The sequence below is a fragment of the Saccopteryx leptura genome, chromosome 1, assembly GCF_036850995.1.
Source record: "Saccopteryx leptura isolate mSacLep1 chromosome 1, mSacLep1_pri_phased_curated, whole genome shotgun sequence".
Lineage (NCBI taxonomy): Eukaryota > Metazoa > Chordata > Mammalia > Chiroptera > Emballonuridae > Saccopteryx > Saccopteryx leptura.
This window is the reverse complement of record NC_089503.1, coordinates 284675223-284699593: the sequence shown is the minus strand read 5'-3', so window position 1 is coordinate 284699593 and position 24371 is coordinate 284675223. Positions and strand designations below refer to the sequence as shown.

At 37.8% G+C, this 24371-nt stretch overlaps 1 protein-coding gene across 3 annotated transcripts in view; it reads left to right on the top strand.

Moving 5' to 3' along the window:
- Positions 1–24371, top strand: part of PTPRO (protein tyrosine phosphatase receptor type O) — a 233369-nt gene that overhangs the window by 165628 nt on the left and 43370 nt on the right. For all 3 annotated transcript variants that reach the window (XM_066355214.1, XM_066355204.1, XM_066355223.1), the window contains 4 exons: positions 1939–2059; positions 17715–17854; positions 19790–19922; positions 21726–21846. In XM_066355214.1, coding sequence (XP_066211311.1) covers positions 1939–2059; positions 17715–17854; positions 19790–19922; positions 21726–21846 — 515 coding nt within the window. The remainder of the gene's footprint in view (positions 1–1938; positions 2060–17714; positions 17855–19789; positions 19923–21725; positions 21847–24371) is intronic.

Sequence of the window (24371 nt, the reverse complement as noted above, 5' to 3'; positions counted from 1 at the left end):
CCCAACACCTAAATACTGATTTCTTTTCTCCCAGCATTTTTAAGTTTTTTGACAATGTATTAGTTAGGGTATAGACTAAAAGACTATAATAATAATAAAAGATAGTAGTTCAAAGAAAATCCAAGTTTATGTCTCTCTCATGCTAGTTTGGGACAAACGGGGCACTCATCTGTAAGGACTGTCCAGGGGTCCACATTCTCTCTCTTGTTGCTCCAGCTGCCACACTATGTAGTCCTCATCTGCACAGATGAAGCTTTCTTATCATTACATCCATATTGCAGCCTGCAGGAAGGGTAAAGAAGGGATGTAAGCCCAGCACTTACAGGGTGTGAACAAAACTATAAGTTGCCCACGTGACCTCTACTTCCTATTCATTGGTCAGAATAGAGTCACATGGCTTCCTCGCAGGGGTCTCCAAACTTTTTACACAGGGGTCCAGTTCACTGTCCCTCAGACCATTGGAGGGCTGCCAAATACAGTGTTCCTCTCACTGACCACCAATGAAAGAGGTGCCCCTTCCAGAAATGCAATGGGGCTGGATAAATGGCCTCAGGGGGCCGCATTGCAGCCCGCGGGCCGTAGTTTGGGGACGCCTGCGCTGGGATATATAATTTTTAGTTAAGAAGCCAGGTATTTAGACATGGTTAGGTTTCTTCTGAGTGTCTCAGCAAGGGCTGAGAAATATACCTATTAAGAGCAACCCAGCAGTTGCTTTTTCTAAAATTTGCTGTGAATATGAGGAAAAATATTAGAGTAATACTTATTCCGAACAAAGGGATTAATTGCAAAATGCTCTGATATATCATATATTATGCATGTTTAGAGGCACTTTACATTTGGCTCAGATGAGGAATTTATATCATTTTTAGAGGAAATAACATATTCATATGCTTCAGTGGTGGGATTCAAATAATTTGCCAACTGTTTCTCTGCCCAAATGACTGTTTTAAGTATAAAAAATGATATACCAAAAGGTAAATTATTATCTTATGCATTTAATACTTAAATAAGAATAAAAGAGGTACATAGGCCCTGGCCGATTGACTCAGTGATAGAGCATCGGCCCTGTGTGTGGAAGTCCTGGGTTCGATTCCTGGCCTGGGCACACAAGAGAAGTGGCCATCTGCTTCTTCACCCTTCCCCCTCTCCTTCCTCTCTATCTCTCTCTTCCCAGCCTGCAGCCAAGGCTCCATTAGAGCAAGAATTGGCCCGGGCGCTGAGGAGGCTCCATGGCCTCCACCTCAGGCACTAGAATGGCTCCAGCTGTAACAGAGCAGAGCCCCAGATGGGCAGAGCATCACTTCCTGATGGGCATGCCAGGTGGATCCCGGTTGGGCGCATGCAGGAGTCTGTCTGACTGCCTCCCTGCTTCTAACTTCATAAAAATACAAAAAAAAAAAAAAAAAAAAAAAAAAGGAGGTACCCAAACTAGATTATGTTATAAGAAAAAGTTTTAAAATATTAATAAAAATATTAAATAATACCTGACAAAAAACAATAAAACTATTATTTAAGATATTTCCATAAAGCTTCTTTATTGGCATCCTCACTTGCAATTTTTTTTCACCTATGGACAGAATGAACATTAATATGGATGCTTAGAATATGCTGTGGTGCTGATGAACGTTAAAAAGGAGTAAGGAATGTAAATTTGTGATTTCCACGTTGGGCGGCTGCTCAGGCTCCCACCTTCAGGGGAACCCTGATTACAAGTGCCATTTTAATAACTGGTTCACTGAACTCAACAAAAAATTAGTTATCAGTTCTGCCAAACCAGGGTAAACTGACTGCATCCCATCATCGACATGGTTGTGATCAATTGTAGGTTGCATTACAGAACAGAGAGGCCACGTCTGTGATCATCCTGTAGTTATTTAGACTGCCATCATAGTTCAAGTTTATTAGAAGGTTAAACCTTCGCTTTTGATGATCTTGCAGGTAACCCGCAATGTCATGACTGCAATTCTCAGCCTGCCTCCAGGCGATATCTACAATCTCTCAGTAACCGCTTGCACTGAAAGAGGGAGTAATACCTCCATGCTCCGCCTTGTCAAACTAGGTAAGATGAGTACACAGGTGCATATGTGTGAAAATAATCATGCTGGGAAACTAGTGTTTTCATTTCTTGGTTTAGCATGGTCTTCTCAGCTCAATGAAGTAACAAAAAATGGTTCACTCTTTTATAAGTGCAAAATAGTCATTTATATCAGTGGTCCTCAACCCCCGGGCCGCTGACCGGTACCAGTCCGTGGGCCACTTGGTACCGGTCTGCAGAGAAAGAATAAATAACTTACATTATTTACGTTTTATTTATATTTAAGTCTGAATGATGTTTTATTTTTTTAAAATGACCAGATTCCCTCTGTTGCATCCGTCTAAGACTCACTCTTGACGCTTGTCTCGGTCACATGATACATTTATCCGTCCCACCCTAAAGGCTGGTCCGTGAAAATATTTTCTGACATTAAACCAGTCTGTGGCCCAAAAAAGGTTGGGGACCACTGATTTATATAACCAAAAGAGTATGTTCATTTTAAGTATAAATTCCTGTGAGTGTAATATTTACTGTACTTGGAGGCAAGAGTGTCCATCATTCATAGTAAGCTTAGAAGAACTAAGGAGTCCCAGGATTTTAGAATTGGAAGGACCTTAGAGATTGTCTAGTGCAGTGTACTCAACCCTATCAGAAACCTTCCCTTTTCATGTAACTATGATGTAATGTTCCCTTTAATATCACTGATTAAAATTCATAAGTAAAATAACCCATGTATTGATTTTTTTTTAATTTGATATAATGTTCTAACTCTAATATGAACTCAAGATAAAATAACATAATAAAAATAGTATGAAATCCCTATCTATATGTTCAGATACAGCTCTTTTAAAATTCACAATAAAATTGCCTGATGATTACACATTATTAACATGAATAAGTTTGAGTTTACAAGAAGTAGAAGGATCAGTAGTTTTTCCATATAAGAAATATAAAAATAAATGAAGGAATGAACAAGTTTATACTGACTAGTAAATAACTGAGCAAGCATAAGTACAGGTGGACTTCAGAATAAAACCTAAAGTTGAGATAAGTAAGAAAGAAATAACCTTAATTAAAGTAGAGATAACAAGCCAAGAAAAATAATAAGCTGTGAAGGAAAATGAAGAAAGTGTGATTGATATTCTTGAAAATTAGCTTGAATTTATAGTGTAATGTGCAAATAATTTTTCATCTTATGAAACACAACTAAGACATGACACTATGGAACACAAATACATCTCCTACATTCAGCAGTCTTCCCTGTACTAAGAGGTATGTTCAGTTTCTGGTGGTTAAAGGCACCTGAGAGATGATAATCCTGTAATTAGCAGCAGGCAAAAGAGGATGGATTGGCAAAAAGCTGTGTGATCGACCTCATGGGACAGAATCAGCTTAAGAGTATCAACCGCCCAAATAAATGCACTTTAATTCAATATACAATTTTCACAGCAGAGATTTTATTTTGTATTTAAAAAATTAAAATATATAAAATAGCAATAAAATATTTTCAAAACAATACAACTCGCCTGACCTGTGGTGGCGCAGTGGATAAAGCATCTACCTGGAAATGCTGAGGTCGCCGGTTCGAAACCCTGGGCTTGCCTGGTCTAGGCACATTTGGGAGTTGATGCTTCCAGCTCCTCCCCCCCTTATCTCTCTCTCCTCTCTAAAATTAATAAATAAAATAAAAATTTAAAAAAAACAAACAAACAAACAAACAAAAAAAAAAAAAAACAATACAACTCAATGACATTACTATTTCAGATGTCTGTTAATTTATACTCTGTGTCTTAGTGTATTTGTAAGAGTCTCAAATTATTAGTTATTTTATATGTTCATATGTTTGGTTATAAGTAAAGATTGATCCAGGATATTTTATTTGCAGCTTAAATACTAGGAGTATCAAGGTTAACAGTAATGGACCTTTAGAAAACTCTTAGAGCATTCCAAACAAAACAAAACATAATCTTTCCTTAGTTTACCCAACAGTTGCATTTCTTTATAACTTACTGCACTAAGTCTTAAAATTTTTGTCTCATATTTGCCTTGTAAAAATTAAAATCTTGCACGGAAATCCTTTAAAATTAAATTGGTAGTTGGAAATGCATGACATATTGAATAGACACCATAGGCAGAAAAAAGTAAATTATTAAGAAATTTTTAAATAACATCATAATTCCATTTATATATCCTTCTTCTGACTACTTTCTTCTAAATTGTTTTATTTAATTTCTTGAAAAGAATTTTCCAATATTATTACATGATAAAGTACTTGTAATTATATTTATAGTGGGTTTATTCTGGTGTGACAATAAAAAGTCACATGATTGTACATGGGACAGTTTTTCTGTTTGGAACTTTCTTGATTATACAGGGCATCTAACATTTTTTTGCTCTGCTCACAGAAGTCCAGTTAACTTCTGTGGTGACTATTCTGCAAATTTCAACATACCCTCAAGGGGGCAGTCCTGCTCCTATTGAGTCTCTGGTCAAGTTTAATTTTGGGCATTTGCAGGCAATCTGCTCTTCTTCCCTAGCAGTCCATACTTGAATTCTAGGAATGTGGAGAGCACCAGCATCCAATATTGCGTGATCTTTTTATTACAAAAATTTTTTTAAAAGCCTGCCTATAAATTTTAATCATTTTCTGTAATTTTGTCTATGTATAAATATCAGTTTAAAACTTATTTATGGATAAGTTGAACTATTTGAAGATTATGCTCACGTTCTCTGTGCCTTTCTTCCCCCAAGATTTATCAGTGCTGGTGGCTGTGATTTTCAGTCCCCAGCTGCTTTGTCCAACTCACTTGATTTGTTAGTCTCCCTTAAAGTGCAAGTTCAGGGGTGGTGACATTAAAATAGCATTCAGTGGGCCTCCTGCATGCTTCACTGTCATTTTTATGTGACATGGATAATCTATGAAGTGAATATGGGTTACAGTCATGAACTGGTACAATTATACTCACACTACATAGAGTCTGAGTAAAAACCATGATAGTTTCCCAAACTTATCATGAGGTTTTGAGCCTCTATTGCTCCCTGTTAACAGACAGGACTACTTTTTAGTTTAGAAAGTTCCTTTAAACCTTTCGAGAATGAAGGCAAGTTCTCACAGAAATTATTTCTAGTGAAACACAACCCTTAGAATCAACAAGCTTTTCCTTGTTGGTGTTTTAATATTAGACAGAATACTGTCTTTATCTTTTTTTCCCTGGAAACAAAACATCTGTATATAATATACTTGTTCTCAGACTTCCCCCCTGTCCTAAAACTAAAAAAAAAAAAAATTTTATTCAATTGTCTAAAGGTCTATTTCCTATTCTACTTATCACATTTTTGTGTTTTATAAGCTCTTTCCATTTCCTATAACACACAATACCTTGCCTACTGTAGATGCTCAAAAGATACTGAATGTATTGAATTGAAACTGCAGACCTCAAAGTTGAAAATAATATTTCAATTAATATCTAACCAAAATAAGTTTACCTTTTAGAGAAATTAAAACACTTTGATTCTAGTCATATTATATTTCTTTAAAGCATTTATTTGGTATACAAAGAAGTCAAATTCATTTTACTTTGCCAAAAAATATAACTTGAGCACCCAGATTGTCAGGGCTTATGTGAATCAGATGGTATTCTTGAGTCTAGGACCAAAATTGATTGAGCTAACAACTCAAAGTTCAATTTCTGTATGACAGAGGCCTCTTATGGTCATTCTACTTACTGTCGTGGAGGACAAGATCTCATAAAGAAATCAGACTTTCAATGAATCCAATATAATATAAATTAATCCAAGATGGCATGTGCAAGGGTAGAGAGTTATCAAAATTATTGCCAAGAATTTTCAATTACTATGTCATCAATAAACATCCACAAAAATCATGTACCAATAATAATTCTGTTCACAGGGCTTTGAGCCAGTCATCCTGTTAAGAATCTTAGGTTGCCAGAAGTTCCATGATGCCCTAATGATATGTGATGAAAACTCCCTTTGGCAGACAAGAAAAATGATCAAGTCTGTACTAAGACTTGTTATTTTACAAGAACTCATTGGTCTGCATGCAATTGTGGCTTCAACCAACAACCAGTCATAACACTTAGTCTTTATATATCTACCTGGAAATCTAGACAAACTTTAGGAGAATTTGGATATGTTTATCTCAATCAACTTTTGCAATTTCAAAAAATAAAGACAGGAAAAGAAATAAAAATGAGAAGTTTTAAAATGCCACGTAGCTCTGTAGTAATAGAATAGCCATTCAATAATTCACTTAAATATATACTAACAACCTTCTCAGCATGGTTCAGATGCCAGACTACTTATAGTAATAAGCCCCAAGGAGTTTTTCACTTGCTGTTCACAAAATGCTATGATCCAGTAAAGGGGAAGAAAATAATAAGTACTTTATAGAGCATTAAAACAGGATAGTGTGGTACATAGTCGCAGAGTGACTATGTAGTAAAAAATAAATAAAAGAAAAAAGAAAAAACTTCCTTTGAGAAAGTAATGAGATTATATTTGAGTAACAAGAAAGCAGACACGAGAAGGTTGGGACAGAGCATGCTGGGCAGAGGGTATAGGCAGAGGCCAGATTATACTGGATTTGTAAAACATACAGTTGAGAATTTCACTTTGAGCACAATTTGAAGCCTTTTAGGGAATTTAAAATAAGTAATCTGACATATTTAAAAATAATCCCTGTTTAGTTGTTCAAGAGAGAAAGGATAGTTAGGTCATAATGAAGTTAGGGAGACTAATTAAGGGACTATTTGTCCTTAGCTTTAAAAATAGTATTCTAGCCTGATCTGTGGTGGCGCAGTGGATAAAGCGTCAACCTGGAGATGCTGAGGTCGCCGGTTCAAAACCCTGGGCTTGCCTGGTCAAGGCACATATGGGAGTTGATGCTTCCTGCTCCTCCCCCCTTCTCTCTCTCTGTCTCTCTCCTCTCTCTCTCTCTATGTCTCTTCCTCTGCTCTCTAAAATGAATAAATTAAAAAAAATTTAAAAAAAAAGAATCCATTTAAAAAAAAATAGTATTCTAAATCAAACACGTGCTATGAGAAATGATAGTAACTTTGACTAAAGGGGTGGTAATGAAAGTGGAGAAAAGTAGACAGTATTCAGGAGCTGTTCTGGAGGTTGTGTTCACAGGACTTTCTGATGGAGTGAAAATAGGAAATGAGAGAAAGTGAAATTAAGAATGACTCCTAGGCTTTGTTCTTGAACAACTAGGGTGGGTGGATTGTGGTAAAATTTGCTGAGATTGAAAAGACTGGAAAACTTAGAGAATTATATTTGGAGTAAGTTGAGAATCAAGGCTTCTTCTTTGGAAATAAAAATATTGAGAAAATATCCAAGGGCAGTTGTCAGGTAAAGAGATTATTGATAAACATGTGTGAAGATCAGGAGAGAATTCTAGGGTTAAAATATAAATTGGCGGTGCCTGGATGAGGGCACTAAGTAGTAAGTAGAAATATGGGGGAAGAGAAACCCTTGGTTTTAACCTACAAGAACCTTCCCAGCATTGAGAAACTGGGCCAAGGAGGATAAACCAGCAAGAGAGACTAGGAAGGCACAGCTAATGGAGTCAGAGAAAGCCAAAAGGGAGTGTCTACAGCCCCACTCTCAAACTTCTGCCTTATCCTGATCATAAATGTATTCAGGCAGGTTCAAGATTAGGAATTAGATAACTTTGGTTCTGGGAGAGATTTTTAATTTAGTGCATGTCCTCATCTGAGCAGGCTGAAACCTTGAGAAATTAGACCCACTACATTCTGTTGAGCCTGCATCAAAAACAGTGGTCTAGTAATTTATAGCCATCTGTTGCTTATTTCTTAGATTTTGGTGTATTTTTTTTTATAAAAACTTCCATTTTCTACTGACTGACACATTTAACAGAGCAGGGAGGGGAAAGCTCACACCCATTTGTGTGGCTTTCTGTTCCTGTTTTGGAATTTACATATTAATGACATTGGCTTGATTTTCTTAATCTCAGTCAGGAAAGATTTTATATAATTTAAAAATCTTTAAAACATAATTTGCCGACAAAAAAAAAAAGGATTGAAATTACTTTCAGATGTTAGGAATTTAGGAGATATTAGAATCTGTTTCTTTCTCTCATAATATTTTAGTAGATTACAAATAATTATACACATTTGGGTGAAATGAAATTTGTAACTGTATACAAGCTGAGCCTTTGAGTGGTACTGCCCTTCACGGTCTCATTCCCACTTGAGAAAATTTGTTGAGTCTTATACTAAAGGCACTGAGTTTACAATTTTGGAATATAGTTGTTCTGATATATGCAGTTCTTATTTTTCATAAGAAGTGAGTTAAGTGTTGTGAGTCATAGCATACATAAAGTCTAAAGTTCCTCTCTCTAGCCACCCATACTTTTTCTGAATCTTCTAGTAAATGGCTACCAACTTGTTATCCTCCTTACCCCCACCAAATAATATATATGTTTAGTTAAAGGAAATATATATATATATATATATATATATATATATATATATATATATATATAGTTAAAAACAGCTAATAAAATGATTAAGTGTTGGGCAGATAAAATATATTATGCTCACTTTGTTAAAGATGGCACTGCCCACGTGGAAGCCCGTCACCCAGGTGATGGTATTGGTTGCCCTTCTTGCTTGGGATGGGCGTGATTATATTAATGTGTGTTGGGGGCAGGCTGTGGGCAGGCAGGATGGGCTTGGTTTTAGGACTAAGCCTTTCCCACCCTTTTTGATGTGGGGTGATGCAATCCCATCATGCCTCAGATAAGTGACTTTGTATCAGAGACTTCCTTGTTTGTATATTGGATTAAAGGTTTTGATTTCTACACTATAAAATGGGGGCAGACTGGGAGCTTGCTCTCTTGGTTCCTGAGATTAGCATTAGAGAGGAGAGCAGAGAAAGGCCACGTGGAGGAGGCCAGGAGAAGCAGCCAAGATGGTGGAGTGCTGAGGGAGAAGCCAGTTAGTACAGAGTTTGTGCAGAGAGAAGGAGATGAGGAACAGAGGTAAATAAGGCTGGTGAGGTAGACACCTTTGATTCTAGGAAACTCGGATAAATCAGTGGCTTTGAGAGCCCTGAATGGAAAGGGAAGTGTTTTCCCGCTGTGTGTATTTTTTGCTAGGATTAAAGCTAATGACCCACCAGTTCTTGGCTCCATTACCGTCTGTCCAAATCAAATGTGAACCTGCATGGGCCAGGCGGCTGTGATGGTGGCTGTGGATACTGGCTTTACATTAAGGTACTATATTTTTAAAAAATTAATTCATTCTGTAAGTTAACAAATACTTATTTAGCATTTACTATGTGTTACACACTCATCGGTGTGCAAAGAATCCAGAAATGAACAAACTAACAAAAACTTCTACCCTATTCTAGTGGAGAAAAAGAGATGATAAATATAAATACAAGATGTCTGATGGTGATAAGTTTATTAAAAAATGAAGCAGAAAATGAGAAAATGTTATGAGGACAGGGGCACAATTTTTGTAATAAGATAAGCTTCACTGGAAAGGTGACAGTTTAGTATGAACCAGGAGGGAGGGGGCCAAGCCAGTTACCAGTTATTCTGTAGGCAGAAGAGCCACAGGTGCGAAGTTCCAGAAGCAGCGGTGTGCCTGGTGAGTTGGAAAGAAAGGACAGAAGGCAGTGTGGCTGAAGTAGAGGAAACAAGAAGGGGAGTAGTAAATAAAAGGCGGAGCGGAACAAAGAGCTGATAATGAAGAGTCACTGAACAGACATTCTGCTCCCAGGAAGATGACACTCTACTGGATGGTTCAAACAGGCAAGGCACAAGACCTGGCAAGTTTCCCAGGATCACTTTGGGGAGAGTAGGCTGTTCAGGGGTGAGGGGAAGGCTGTCAGATAAGATGACATACATCCCCATTGTCTCAAACACCAGTTTACATCTGTTATGGATCAGCTACAAACTAGTCATTGTCTTTAGCAATCCTTCCCCCCTCCCAAAGTATTATTATTTAGACACTTTTGATAAATTACACAGTCACCTTAAAGTTAGGAGGTTATTGCATCTCTCTAGATAAGAGATTTTACTTGCTTGGCTCAGGATGGTAGTAATGAGGGTGATGATAATTTTATTTTGAAGATGGAGCTGAGAAGATCTGATGAGGCAGAGATGCTGTCTATGAATGAATGAAAAAAGTCTAGGGAGATGTCAGGATCTGGGGCCTGCGCAATTGGAAAGATAGATGTACTAGTTATTGAGTTGGTAAACATTACGCAGAAGCAGGTTTGGGGAAAAGATCAGAAGTTCGGGTTTGGATGTGCCATCATTTGAAAGTGTCAATTAAACATTAAAGAGCAGGTTCTGGGTAGGCAATAGGCACTTGGAGTCTTCAGGATTGGAAATACAAATTTGAGGATAGTCGGGAAATGGACATGATGAGGTTATCAAGGAATGAATTAAAAAAAAAAAAAAAAGAAGGAAGAATGCTATCCAAGGACTAAGCCCAGGGGCATTCCAACCTTAAGATGTGGAAGTGGTAAGCAGGAACCAGCCACAAAGCCTGAGAAGGAGTGGTCAGTAAAATAAGGAAAGCCACAAAACAATGTGCTAATAGCCAAGCAAAGAAAGTGCTTTGGTGAGTAGAGAGTGATTGACTTGTCAAGCCCACTGATAAGTCAAGATAAGAAGTGGGATTGACCTCTGATCTCCACCACCCAGAAGTCAGTGTTGATTTGAGAAGGAGGCATTTGGATGGAGCGGTGAGGAAAATATGATTAAAAATATTTCAAGAAAGAATAAAAGGGGAAAAAATTGAAGACAGCTGAAATAACAAAACTTGTGAGGAGTATAAAGAGGAAAGAAAATTAATGGGCGGTAAAGGAAAGGATACAAGAGTATTAATTGGTTTGGATGGGTTTTCTTTTGGTTTTCTTTTGGTTTCTTTTTTTTTTCTTAAGTAGGTGGAAACAACTTGTCCATGAGTTAATCAGGATGATTCAGCAAAGCAGGAAACATGATTGATGATAGAGAGTAGTTAGGGGGGAGACTCGTTAGAGTGATGTTTTTAACTGGACCGGAGTAGATGGTGCAGGCTGCCGGTGGAGGAGGTGGCCTTAGACGGGGTGAATCGGTAGGAAGATGATGAACAGGAGAGTGTTTGGGTATCCACAGAGGAGGTGCATAGGGGAGGGGTGATGATGGGAGTTTGTGGAAAGTTTTTATTGACTTCTTACAGACATGCACATGTTCTTTAGGTCTGCAGAGGGTCATTGCTGTGCTACTTCTCTTGTTTAGACTTGCATGGTCAGCAGCCCCAGGCACGCTTTGTTTTCTGGGTTAGGTTGCCAGGCACACCAACGTTCCATGGCTCCATTCCTGCACTAGAGGCTGATATCTCTTCTTAATATATCTCTCTCCCATCTTTTATTGCGGTCTTCTGAGTTTCGCTAAAATGGCCAGCTGCCCACAACCATACCACACAGCTTTAGCACTTCCTTAAAAGTATTTCTCCTGCCCAGCATAAAGTGACTTGCATGTTTTGCAAGTTTCTTTTGAATATATTAGAAGAGTCTGAATGATGGACTCATAGGGCAGTGGCTCTGGTATTTCACGTTGATTTATACATAAGCAAGTGCTCACTCTGGATAAGTGGGTCTTCTGGGCAAAAGAACTTTTCAGGGGTTCCCATCATCCCCAGTTGCATGGAAATGAATGGAAAGCACTCTTATTTTTCAGGGGGAGCAGGTGTAGACAGGATCCTTAACTAGGGGAATGGAGGCTTGGATCCCAGTTCTTGCTCTCGCAGACAAATTGTGTTACCTTAGAAAAATGGCTCAGGTCCTCTGGATTTCAGTTGCCTCATCTATAAAATGAGGGTCTGCATTAACTGGGCTTCAATATTTCTTCAAGTTTTAGAACTTAATTCAGACATTAGTTCAGAGTGAAGGCAACGAGGTTAACAATGTATAAGAGCAGGGATCTTGTTCTCAGAATTGTGCAATCTGTAACTCCTAACTAAATAAAAGTGCCAAGTAAAAACATATTCTTGGAACCAAAAAAAAGAAAAAAGAAAAAAAAAAGTGAGACATTTTGTTTTGAAACTAAGTAAAGTTAAACAAGAGCTTTCTTTGAAAAATTCTACCAGTCTTTAGATGTTAGATAAGCTGATAAAACTATGAACATACCCGGTGATTCATAGAAGGGAATATTACATTTGCTATCATTAAGCCATAAAGGATTTATTTAAAATGTAATGGAAATGACAGGAATTTCTAATTCCTGAGAAATTTTTGTTTTATTTATGAATGGGGTCTAATTATAATAGAATTCCTGATGTTTAAAATTTTCCCAGTGTTGTTCTTAAGTGGTCTAATTACTTATATCTAGTAATTCCATATATTATGAAAGGTAAGCAGAATGAATCTAGTTGACCCTTATGGATATCATCTTGGCCTCATTAGCATTATTCTATCTGCAGCTAAACTAATGGGTCACATTAAAATAAGAAACAATGCATTAACTGTCAGAGAAAGATGGAATTTAGACAATAAATACATTCTACTCTGCTCCTAGGCTCAATGCTACAACCTGGATCCCTTTGGAATTCCCTAGGAAATAAGAGATTTGCTGCCAGAGCAGAGAATAAGAATCAGACACTAGCTGGTACTTCATCCAAGGTCACCTTTACTCCTCGGAGAGCCTGGGCAACAGCTTGAGCCTCTCCTAATCCAATCTAAATTAAATGTAGAGATGGCTTTTCAGCTTTCCATTCTGCCTATGATACTTGATTTTCTTACAAAATCAGGTTGGAGTCTCGAATCATATAGAAGAGACATTGAGCCCTGGCCGGTTGGCTCAGCGGTAGAGCGTCGGCCTAGCGTGCGGAGGACCCGGGTTCGATTCCTGGCCAGGGCACACAGGAGAAGCGCCCATTTGCTTCTCCACCCCTCCGCCGCGCCTTCCTCTCTGTCTCTCTCTTCCCCTCCCGCAGCCAAGGCTCCATTGGAGCAAGGATGGCCCGGGCGCTGGGGATGGCTCTGTGGCCTCTGCCTCAGGTGCTAGAGTGGCTCTGGTCGCAACATGGCGACGCCCAGGATGGGCAGAGCATCGCCCCCTGGTGGGCAGAGCATCGCCCCATGGTGGGCGTGCTGGGTGGATCCCGGTCGGGTGCATGCGGGAGTCTGTCTGACTGTCTCTCCCTGTTTCCAGCTTCAGAAAAATGCAAAACAAACAAACAAACAAAAACTAACAAAAAGAAGAGACATTGAATAAGGTGAGAGAAAGAAAGAGAGAGAGCCAAATAGTTGGTCGCAACACCAGCAATGTTAAAAAGCTTTTAGAGAGTACTTAAAAGTAAAAACAAAACAAAACAAAACAAAAAAACCTGTTTCTATACCCTGTTTTGTAAAAATAGTCTCTCTCTTTGACCCTTATTCATAAGTTCTCACATCAAATATTATAGACTCTCACATTATTTTAACCAAAAGGAAATCTGCATTATGGAGCTGGGGAGTTTTGAAGAAGTTAAAATTCAAAATGTGATTTAAGGAGGTAGAAAATGATCATCAGAAGATGTTCTATAACTGATATCTACATGGCTCTTTATATTATATAAAGTGTTTATATATATATATATTATTTTAAACCTCATTTACTCTTTATAACATGAACAAGGTATTCCTATCCCTACCTTTTAAGAGCTAAACTATAATATGTTTGATATTTTGAATAAGAGACTGTATTAATTTGCTAGGGCAGCCATAACAAAATATAACAGTTTGGGTGGCCTAAACAACAGCAATTTATTTTCTCATCATGGAGGCTGAAACTCCAGGATCAAGGTCTTAGCACATTTGGTTTCTCCTGAGGCCGCTCTGTTTGGCTTGCAAATGACCTCTTTTCAGGTCTGTCCTCCCATCAGCTTTTCCCTGTACCCATTCATCTTTGGTGTCTCTTTGCCCAAATTTCCTCTTTTTGTAAGAACACGAGTCAGAACCCACCTTGATAATCTCATGTTTACTTAATCACCTCTTAAAAAGCCCACCACTAAGAACCATCACAACTTGAAGTGCTGGAGAGTAGGGCTTTACATACGAATTTTGTAGAAATACAATTCATGAAGACAGAGGCCAAATGGGAAGGTTCTTGTGTGTCATTTTATTCCTTATTGTATGACACTAATAACATTTAATTTAAATATTTAGTAACATTAAAAATAAGCAATACTTAGCCATCTTCATGGATCCACATTCTTAGCCAGATAAAATGAAACCCATACTCCAGTATCCAAGACAGACTTCTTGATTCTGCCACTGAAAACTGATCACTTTTATAAACGTGATTGCTATAAAATAGCAGAGAATATCAAAATTCAACCTCAGTGTGTCTGGTCTTGATGGATGCTTGAATCCTAACACTTATGGTTAATGAATCTTGACTTATGTTTTAAATCTGTGATAGTTAAGATATACTGAGTTCATATAGCTGACTAGTTCAAGGTGAATACAATATTGTTTATTTATAATACATGGCCCATATTCTTCAGTAATCTAATAGGACCTACTAATAGTAATCTAATAGAATCAGAACTTCACTCACAGAGATCAAATTTGGAATAATTAAAGGCAGGAGAGGGTCAGAAAAGGGATAGATCATCAAGAAAGAGAGTCATCAGATAAGGCTTCAAGGAAGAGATAAGCCTTCATCTTGACCTTAGGATAATCAGAATAGAAGAAAGAGTACCATGAGGGGAAATATAAGAATTAAGAAAGAGTGCCACCTGTGTGATGGTTGGTAAGAAGACTGGTGGCATGTCTGTGATGGAGGGGTGGGGTGAAGCTAGATGGGTAGCATGTGGCCCATGTAAGTAGAATCTTTATAAAACTTGGCCTATTTGGATTTAACACAATAGACATTGACCACAATAGATCATGACAGACAGGCTTTAACATGAGCAAAGTGGTGTTTTAAAATGACTTAAACCATCACTGACAAATGAAGAAAAAGTCTATTAGAGATAGAGAAAAGGAGTGAAGGACTACTGTAATGATTGATAAGTGTGACAACAAAGCCTGAAAAATAATGTAGGCCTGACCTGTGGTGGCGCAGTGGATAAAGCGTCGACCTGGAAATGCTGAGGTTGCCGGTTCGAAACCCTGGGCTTGCCTGGTCAAGGCACATATGGGAGTTGGTGCTTCCAGCTCCTCCCCCTGTCTCTCTCTCTCTCTCTCTCTCTCTCTCTCTCTCCTCTCTAAAAAATGAATAAATAAAATAAAAAAAATAAAAAAAAAGAAAAAAGAAAAATAATGTAAGGAAGAGAAAAAAGGAAGAGATGACAAGAATTATTGAAAGATATGCTATCTGGGACTGAGAAGCAAGAACGGAGCCTAGAAATTGTTGGCTTAGACAATTGAAAGAATGGTGGTACTCCTGAGAGCATCAGGAGTTGTTGGAAATTAGAACTCATTTGTGGGAAGGCTAGGACTCCGGGTTCCATTTTGACCATATGGAGTTCAAGGTAACAGTGAGATATTTGAGTATGCATAGACCATAGGTGATTGAAAAGACATGTGTAAAAAAAAATCACATCTGTAAATTAAGATGTGGGCAATGTTCATATTGGATAACTAAACTGATTTTGTCTACCCATTGGAAAAAAATACATATAATCGTCTTGGGAATTGTAATTATTCTCCAAGAGGCACACTCTGAGGAGCAATTCAGTGGTGTATATTTCTTAAAGAGAACTAGTCAACGCTCAGCCTAACAAATCATTTATCCCTGCCTCAGACAACCTCATACTTACTTCCAAAGATTCAACTTTTACTCAAGTCAGAATCACTGGAGGACTTATTCTCTGATGACTCATTTTCCTATTAGCAGTATCAGTTATGAAGGATGTGGGAAGTAGAAGTGGACCTCTGTGTTTTACCAGCAGTCTTCATCAGAAGGGAACTGAGACAATACAATGTCTGGAGAAGTAAACAATCACTGCAAATGAGAAAGCAGTCCTGACATCTACTATGAATTATTCTTGCCTAAGACTAACTCACCTCTTTCCTCCTTTATCCGCTTAACATTGTCAAGTCTTCTCTGGACAGAACAAAGGGTTCTTTTTAGTTGGACAGAAATTTAGGTTACCTGCCACAAATCATGTCAACAATGATTCTGACATACTTCTTGGTTCTGGACAGGACCATGATGATGATATTCTATAAAGAAGGCCCAAACCTTCCCATACAAAGACATATGCCTGTCAAAGGAATGAAATGGCCTCCAGGGCTTTTTCAAATACTTCTAAAAGCCAGTAACTGGAGAAAGACTTAAAAGAGTAAAGAAGATAATAAAAAGAAATTCAAGTAACAAGCAAACGGTAGTTGTCTGACAGGGACATGCAGGTGTGCAGAGTATGCTGTTATGTGAACCCAACAGCAAGACATGATATGTCCAAACAAGCAATGTCCAGAAGGTCTGACAGCAGGTAACAGGGACCCTGGTTTAAGAACTTGAGTTCAGGCATAACACTTTCTATACTGGAAGTCACCAAAGGAAAGGCAATGCCCCAAGGACAGTGGCACAGGGAGGAGATCAGCAGAGATTCAGGAATGAAGGAACAAGACAGCCAACCACTTCCTAGAACTGGGGAACATCCAGACAGGAGTTTGGTCTTAAGAGAACAAGTCCAGTTACTTGATTACTAAAAATGACTGGAAAGAGCCCTGGGCAGCATGACTTACATGACTAACAAATTAACTTATTGATCATGATAAAATACCTAAAAGAATAAGATAAATCAGTTTTCTAACATTTTAGTAATCATCCAGTTTTTCTATCAATCTTTTTCTTTTTTTAATTTTTTCAATGACAGTTTACACTCAATATTATTTTGAATTAGTTTCAAATGTATAGCACAGTGGTTAGACAATCATATACTGAATAAAGTGATCCTCCTGAGAGTTCCAGTACTCACCTGACTCCATACGCAGTTAGTACAGTATTATTGACTATATTCCCTATGCTGTACTTCACATCCCCATGACTATTTGTAACTGCCAACCTGTACCTCTCAATCCCGTCACCTTTCACCCAGTCTCCCAACCTCCTCCCCTCTGGCCACCATCAGTCTCTTCTCTGTATCTGTGTGGTTGTTTTTGTTTCATCCATCTTCTTCTGTAAATAAGAAATCATATAATCTATTTAGCTTTATACCTTTTAATTTTGACTATGTTTTCAAGAAGTCATTCCTAACTGAATTATTTGAAATCTTCTCCAGAGAAAGGAAGACAGGTTGTTGGCTGAGCACCAGACTGAGCCTCTCCCTTAGAGCACATGCATCACTTTCATTCTTCTCAGCCTTTTGAGTGCAGACTTCTGTTGCTCACCCACAAAGCTCTGGATTACCAGGACAATGCTAAATCCAGTGTAGATGCATAAAAATTATTAATAGATCATGTCTATAATAAATCTGAAGTAGAAAACAGAAGTGCTCCAAAAAGAGAAGTATAAAATAGAAGGAGGGGCAGCAGTTAGATGACTCTTTGTGAAAAAACATATTTCAAAAGAAATATGAAGTCTTTATAGAGTGCTGTTAATTACCCATGTTTGGATGGGGGTGCTATTTTATCTTGCGAATTAGTAAAGGAAGAAACAATATTTTTAATTGGATTAACTTTTTAAAACTTTTTCTGTGCTCAGAACCAGCTCCTCCAAAATCACTCTTTGCAGTGAATAAAACCCAGACTTCAGTGACTTTGCTGTGGGTGGAAGAGGGAGTCGCTGATTTCTTCCAAGTCTTCTGTCAACAGGTTGGCTCCAGCCCGGAAGTGGAACCGCAGGTACTGTGAACGCTGAGTTCCCTTTTCTGAGGTCATTAGCTGAGCCAGATGAAAATCTTTTATTTCTTTGAACTATTGAAAATGAAAACTGTTCATTTGTGCTTTTGTGTGTCAGTGATAGAAATGAACACCATGCTTAGAACAAGCACAAAATATGTTATGAGAACCAACTCGCCAAACTGCCAAGTTTATTTCCATCCTGGTATTTACTGTTTGTCCCTAAACCTTAGCCGCTCAGGTTCATCCTGAAGAATAAAAGTGGTTCATTTTCTCTATTGGGCAATTAAGTTAATTGAGGGGATGAAGACACTGCCATATAAAACAGAATTTAATAAATATGAGCGGATGGCCAGTTTTGTGAGTCACTGTATGGGACACAAATGGTAGAACTCACTCCTGTCTTTAAACACTGTTTCCCATACAGTCGTGGATATTGCATTATTAGCCTGTTAAAGTCCCACAAGGGCCACGGGAGAGATCCGTGTTACAGAGAGAATGTAAATGAAAGGTCCGTATCTAGTTAGAAAGGAGGGCTATTTTGTTTGGGAAAACGAAGGCTGAGAGCAGACACTGTTAAAGCTTTAGAATTACAGATAGCAGAGATGAATCAAGTAATGGAAGGAAGGTGAACCAGCAGCTCTCAGGGTAACAAAGCCACGAGGAAAAAATATTTTTCAACCCGACGTGGAAGGTGAAGGGCAAGTTTGCGAGGAATATCATGAAATACAGAGTATAGATGAGTACTGTAAAACATGAATAATTAATGCTTTTTTAGATAATCAACTTCCTGAGATTGAGAAGAAAAAAGGATTTCTGGGAGTATAAATCTTTTCATACGGGGTGTTAAGAAAATTTGCTACGTTCCCTTCCCCTTTTGATATTCCCTTCTGCTAACATCTCTTTTTGATCTGTACTGAATAGCTGAATCTTTTTCCGAGTCTCAGAATCCTTTTTGAAAATAACTTCTCTAGGAAAAGTGGAATGTTTTTTTCTCTGAACAGCAGTGATAGCTTTAAGAAAACAATGGTTAGGCAGTTACTTACTACAGCTGAGTCTTGTTAGCAGAAGTCTTTCCTTAGAAGCATTCTTTTATAGGATAATGAGAGGCAGGAGTGGGAAATAAGTGTTGAGGCCTTTCCTCTCCTTAGGCGGTGGTGGTCCAGACCCTTGTTTGGAAAAAGAGTGTTCTGCTGGTTCATCTTTTTATATTGTATGGTAGCACTTGTCACTCGTCTGACTATTGGCTCACCAAATAAGCAACTTATTTTACATCAAACAGGTTAATATTAAATGTTTTTGAAAATACAAAGTTGCTGTGCTTTTGGTGGATGCCAGTTAAAAGCTGAAAATGCAAAGTGGGTAGGATCCTTAATATACATACAACGGCTACAAATAAAAAAATAATAATAAAGGCCAACAATTCAGAACAAACATTTCATAGAAAGTAATTCTTACACATATGAAAAAAATGATCAACCTCATTCATAGTAAAGGAAATGCAAAATAAAATCACAATGAGGTACAATCTCCACTAATAAAAAGCTCAAGGAGTCTGCCTCTGTGCTATGTTAGAAGTAATATAGAGAAACAGGCGTCGTCAGACATTGTTAATAGGTAGATAACTTGGAAATGTCTATGGAGGACACTTTGTCCATAGCTTTCAAAATTAATTTCAAAACATACAACTTTTAACTCAGCAATTTAACTGCTAGGAGTATGAATATATAAATAGTGTGTTTGTGGGCCTATACATATGTTCCTGTAATTGTGAAATTATGTTCATTGTAGCATTGTTGTAGCTTATTTTTCACTGCTCTTCTTTCTCATCTTTTAAATTTTTTACTCTATCCCTACATTACCAACTCAATTATGAAAATATAAGAATCAAAATAAATGAAGATTACATAACATCTGTTTTATTTTCTGCATCTCCAGGAACCGATTTCTGTTTCTTCTCATGTTGTGACCATCTCCAGCCTTCTTCCTGCCACTGCCTACAACTGTAGTGTCACCAGCGTTAGTCACGACAGCCCCAGTGTCCCCACATTTATAGCCGTCTCAACAATGGGTAATTACATGCATTAGTGGAATCTGGTGTCTTTAAAGTTACAACTTTCCAAATTTTTCTGGTTTTCTTTTTAGTTTCTATCTTTTTGATGGAACCCATGTTTGTTCTATCGAAAAATCCCAAGCTTTGAGGTCAGGGAGGGCTTAATTTCAATCTCTATGTGATTAAGGGAAGACCTTTACTTTACTATCTCTGGACTTTTTTTTATTATTATTTTTTGCATCTGTAAAATGAGAATTAAAATATATACCTTTTGAGTTGTTTTGAGGCTTAAAAATAAAGGGCAGAAGAGCCTGACACACGCTGTCTAAAGGTAATTTGTTGTCAAGTTCATCGTCCTCTTCGGTAGTAGTCACAGGGTCCACTCAGTTCATTTCTTCCACCTTGGCCCTTCATATCAACTACTCAGAGCAGAAAAGTTGTCAATCAATTGTAAGGGAGGAAATTTTAAAATAATGAAAGGTCTAGAATAGTGCTGTTTTCTTTTTCTTAGTTACATGTTTTATTACCCTGTTGGTTCGAGTCGGATTCTGAGATCTGAGATCTTCTGTGAATAAATCCGCTCCTACTATCACATTACCCTTTACTGGATCCATTTTCAGTTCTGTAACATCTGTTTACATCCAGTGATGAATAGTGTGGGCTTTCTTTCTTTGTTTTGGTTTTTGATTTTTGTTTTTTCAGAAGAGAGGGCAAAAATGGACCTAGAAAGTATATCAATGGTCTCTCATTTCCACATTCTTCTACACTTTTCTATTATTTAATGTTGTGTATTTCTTGTCATCTCTACAGCAAGACAGTAAGGCAGTTGGTATTATTAAACTTAATTGCAAGTGAGGATAATGAGGCTCAGAGAGAGATAAAATAGCCTCCCCAATGGCAGTAGTTAAGGGAACTTGAATAAGCTTTTCAGACTATGAGTCCAGTGTTCTTTCTGCTGAAGTACTCTGCCTATGAACTGGAGCCATGTCGTCTCAAATGGGAAGTGGCAATACCCAGAAACTTAGGGATTGTCTATGCCAGCCAGCTCGGTGATTTTAGTCAGTACAGAGGGAAGCCTCATTCTCATCTTCTCCTCTGCTCCACTTTTAGAGTTTTTTTAAACGTTTGACATATGATCCCACCTTTAATATCTTGCTCTTCCATGAAGTGTGATGAACTAGGCAATGGGTTGAGTGCCGTAGTAGACTGATCATCATATAAAGTATATGAAAGGGACACAATCCCTGTTCTTAAGGTCCCTAGAGCCTATTAACTGGTTTAATCTCTTGAGCTGTACAGATGGAAAAACCTTTCAACATATGGTTACAGATCATCAGAATGCCTGCTTCTAGCTATGTGTTAAGTGCTATAGCAGATGGTAGTTTGCTAATGCCTTTTTTATATACATTATTAGTTATAAGTGAAATATACAATTGTGTTTTCTGACTTTAAAATCATGGGCATGAAATAAGAACTTGCAAGCTTCTGAAAATATTAAAGAATGAAAATCTTTAATAATGACATCTAGATTTTTGTTTGTTTGTTTTCAAATGAATTTAAACTATGTCACAGGACTTATTCACAGTTTATAATTTCCCTTTATAAGAACATCCAGAATGCAGGCCTTACATGCTTTTTATCAGTCTTCTAATGTATAGTTGACCAGGAAGAGGTCATTGGCAGCTTGGACAAGCATCATTGCTCCTGATGTTATTGTCATCATAAGTCTATTTCTCTTAAAATAAAATAGAAACAATGAATGGTTCTGTTAGTTTCCATGTAATGGAAGCTATAATTAACATGCATGACTTATCTGTTTAGTTACAAAGATGAATCCCAATGTGGTAGTCATCTCAGTGCTGGCCATTCTTAGCACACTATTGATTGGATTGCTACTGGTCACCCTGATCATTCTTAGGAAAAAACACCTGCAGATGGCTAGGTAAGTTAAGTTTGGTTAATCTTTTACCCACAGCCTTTAAAATATTTTATTTATCATGCATGTATCCTTTCACAGACTTAAATTTTACAACATTAAGTTGTCTACTTCTGTTTTGTGTTTTCTAAGAAGACTTAACAGCACTTTAGAAAACATCACCATTGAAATAGTTAAGTAAAGGATCAGACCTCTTAACTATGGATCTTGGCATATTAAGTAACTAATACATTACATTTGGGTAATTTCAAAGTTATTTTGGAATAAAACAAAAATCAGCACCTACTCAGTATGATTAATAAAAGAAGTTACTCAAGTGGAGAGCACAAAAAAGGAAAAAAAAATTCCTCTCCTCATTGGTTCTGTTGAAGCTTTCTTATGAGAAGGTATTTGTAGAGTTTATGATTGGGTCCATTAGAGGTCCCCTACCTATCATTTCTGTTTATATTATTCAGAGTTGTAGGCAGTTTCTTTCTTTTTTTTTTTTTCTTTTTTTTTTTTTTTTTTTTTGTACCGTAGTTAGAAAAGCCTTTTGATTGATGATTTTAATGATACCTTATTCCTTCGATCACTGAGGCATTACTTATTGGAACACATTGTCAAGAAGTTTCTGTAAGTTTCCCTTATAGTATCAGAACAAAGATCAGTTCTCTTTAAAAAACTAAAACTGGGCCCTGGTTGGTTGGCTCAGTGGTAGAGCACCAGCCCAGTGTGTGGAAGTCCTGGGTTTGATTCCCAGCCAGGACACACAGGAGAAGCGTCCATCTGCTTCTCCACCCTTCCCTCTTTCCTTTATCTCTGTCTCTCTCTTCCCCTCCTGTAGCCAAGGCTCCATTGGAGCAAAGTTGGCCCTGGCGTTGAAGATGGCTCCATGGCCTCTGCCTCAGGCGCTAGAATAGCTCCAACTGCAGTGGAGCAATGCCCCAGAGGGGCCAAGCATCGCCCCCTGGTGGGCATGCCAGGTGGATCCCTGTCCTGCACATGCAGGAGTCTGTCTGTCTGCCTCCCCCATTTCTCACTTTGGTAAAATACCAAAAAACAAACAAACAAGAAAAAAAAACACTAAAACTATTACTACTGGGTTTGGGAAATTTTATTTAAATTTATATTTTCCCAATGATAGCCTGCTGACTTGTCATCAGTCAACATCCTTCTCCTTTCTCAGAGTTCTATCATTCACCAATTCATTAATAAATTTAATCATCCAATAACTATTTTTACAATGTGCTTATATGGCATAGTCAAAGAAAATTCAGACATCCAAATTGTCTACTAGGAACTTAAAACCAAACTGGAGAGATGTCATAAATGAATATATTTAAAGGTACAAAATGAGCCTGACCAGGCTTTGGCGCAGTGGATACAGCATCAGACTGGAACATGGACCCAGGTTCCAAACTCTGAGGTCTCCAGCTTGAGCACAGGCTATCCAGCTTGAGCATGGACTCATCTGGCTTGAGCGTGGGCTCACCAGCTTGAACATGGGGTTGCCAGATTGAATGAGGGATCATAGACATGACCTCATGGTCGCTGGCTTGAGCCCAAAGGTCACTGACTTGAGCAAGGGGTCACTCACTCTGCTGTAGCCCCCTGGCCAAGGCACATATGAGAGGCATGTGAGCTGAGGGAGCCATGACAGTAATCCAGGCAAGAAAGAGATGGTTGTGGTTCAGTCCAGAGGAGGAGCGATGTCGGGGAGAGCAAAATGATCAGATTCCAAAGACATTTTGAAAATAGAGGCAGCAGGATTTGCTAACTGCTTGCATGTGGAATGGACATGAGTAAGAGTCAAGGATGACTCCAAGGCTTTCATCCCCAGCACCAAAGAGATGGAACTGCCATCAGCTGAAATAAGATTCCAGATGAAAGAGTTTCAGAGTTGGGAGAACATCAAGACTTCCGCTTTGGAAATGTTAGGTTTAAGATGATGACAAGGGCAGATGTGGAGTAAGCAGCTGAACGTAGAAGTCTGGTCTTCAGAAGAGTGGTTCTACTCCTGAACAGGGCAGAGATGCTTAATATTTTCTGTGCCATAGGCAGTCTGATGAAGCCCGTGGATCTCTTCCAAGAATAATGCTTTTTTTAAGGGCATGAAATAATATACATAGGATTGAGAAAGAAACTAATTATGCTAAAATATGATCACCAAGATATCTAAAAGAACAAATGTGTTGTATGCTTCTTTATTAATGCATTAGATAACAATATTCAGTAGGTGTCTAGTAATTCTCCTATTTCCCCATAGTGATAAATATGAACAATATTTCAATACCTGCAAGTCTATTATAGAAAAATAGCTGCAATTTCTATGTTAGCAAATTTCACAAGTACTGATGATATTACTGTGGCTTTTTACCTATTTAATAATTAAAGGAACGGCTAAATTTTAGTAAAAGGTTATGAAAATAAACACATACTTTTTACCCATGTATATTAATACATTCTTTCCTTAGACCCCAGTTTAAGAACTCTAAAATGCAAGGTAAAAAATAACCTTCTATTTTAAATGTAAATAAATTCCTATATACTAT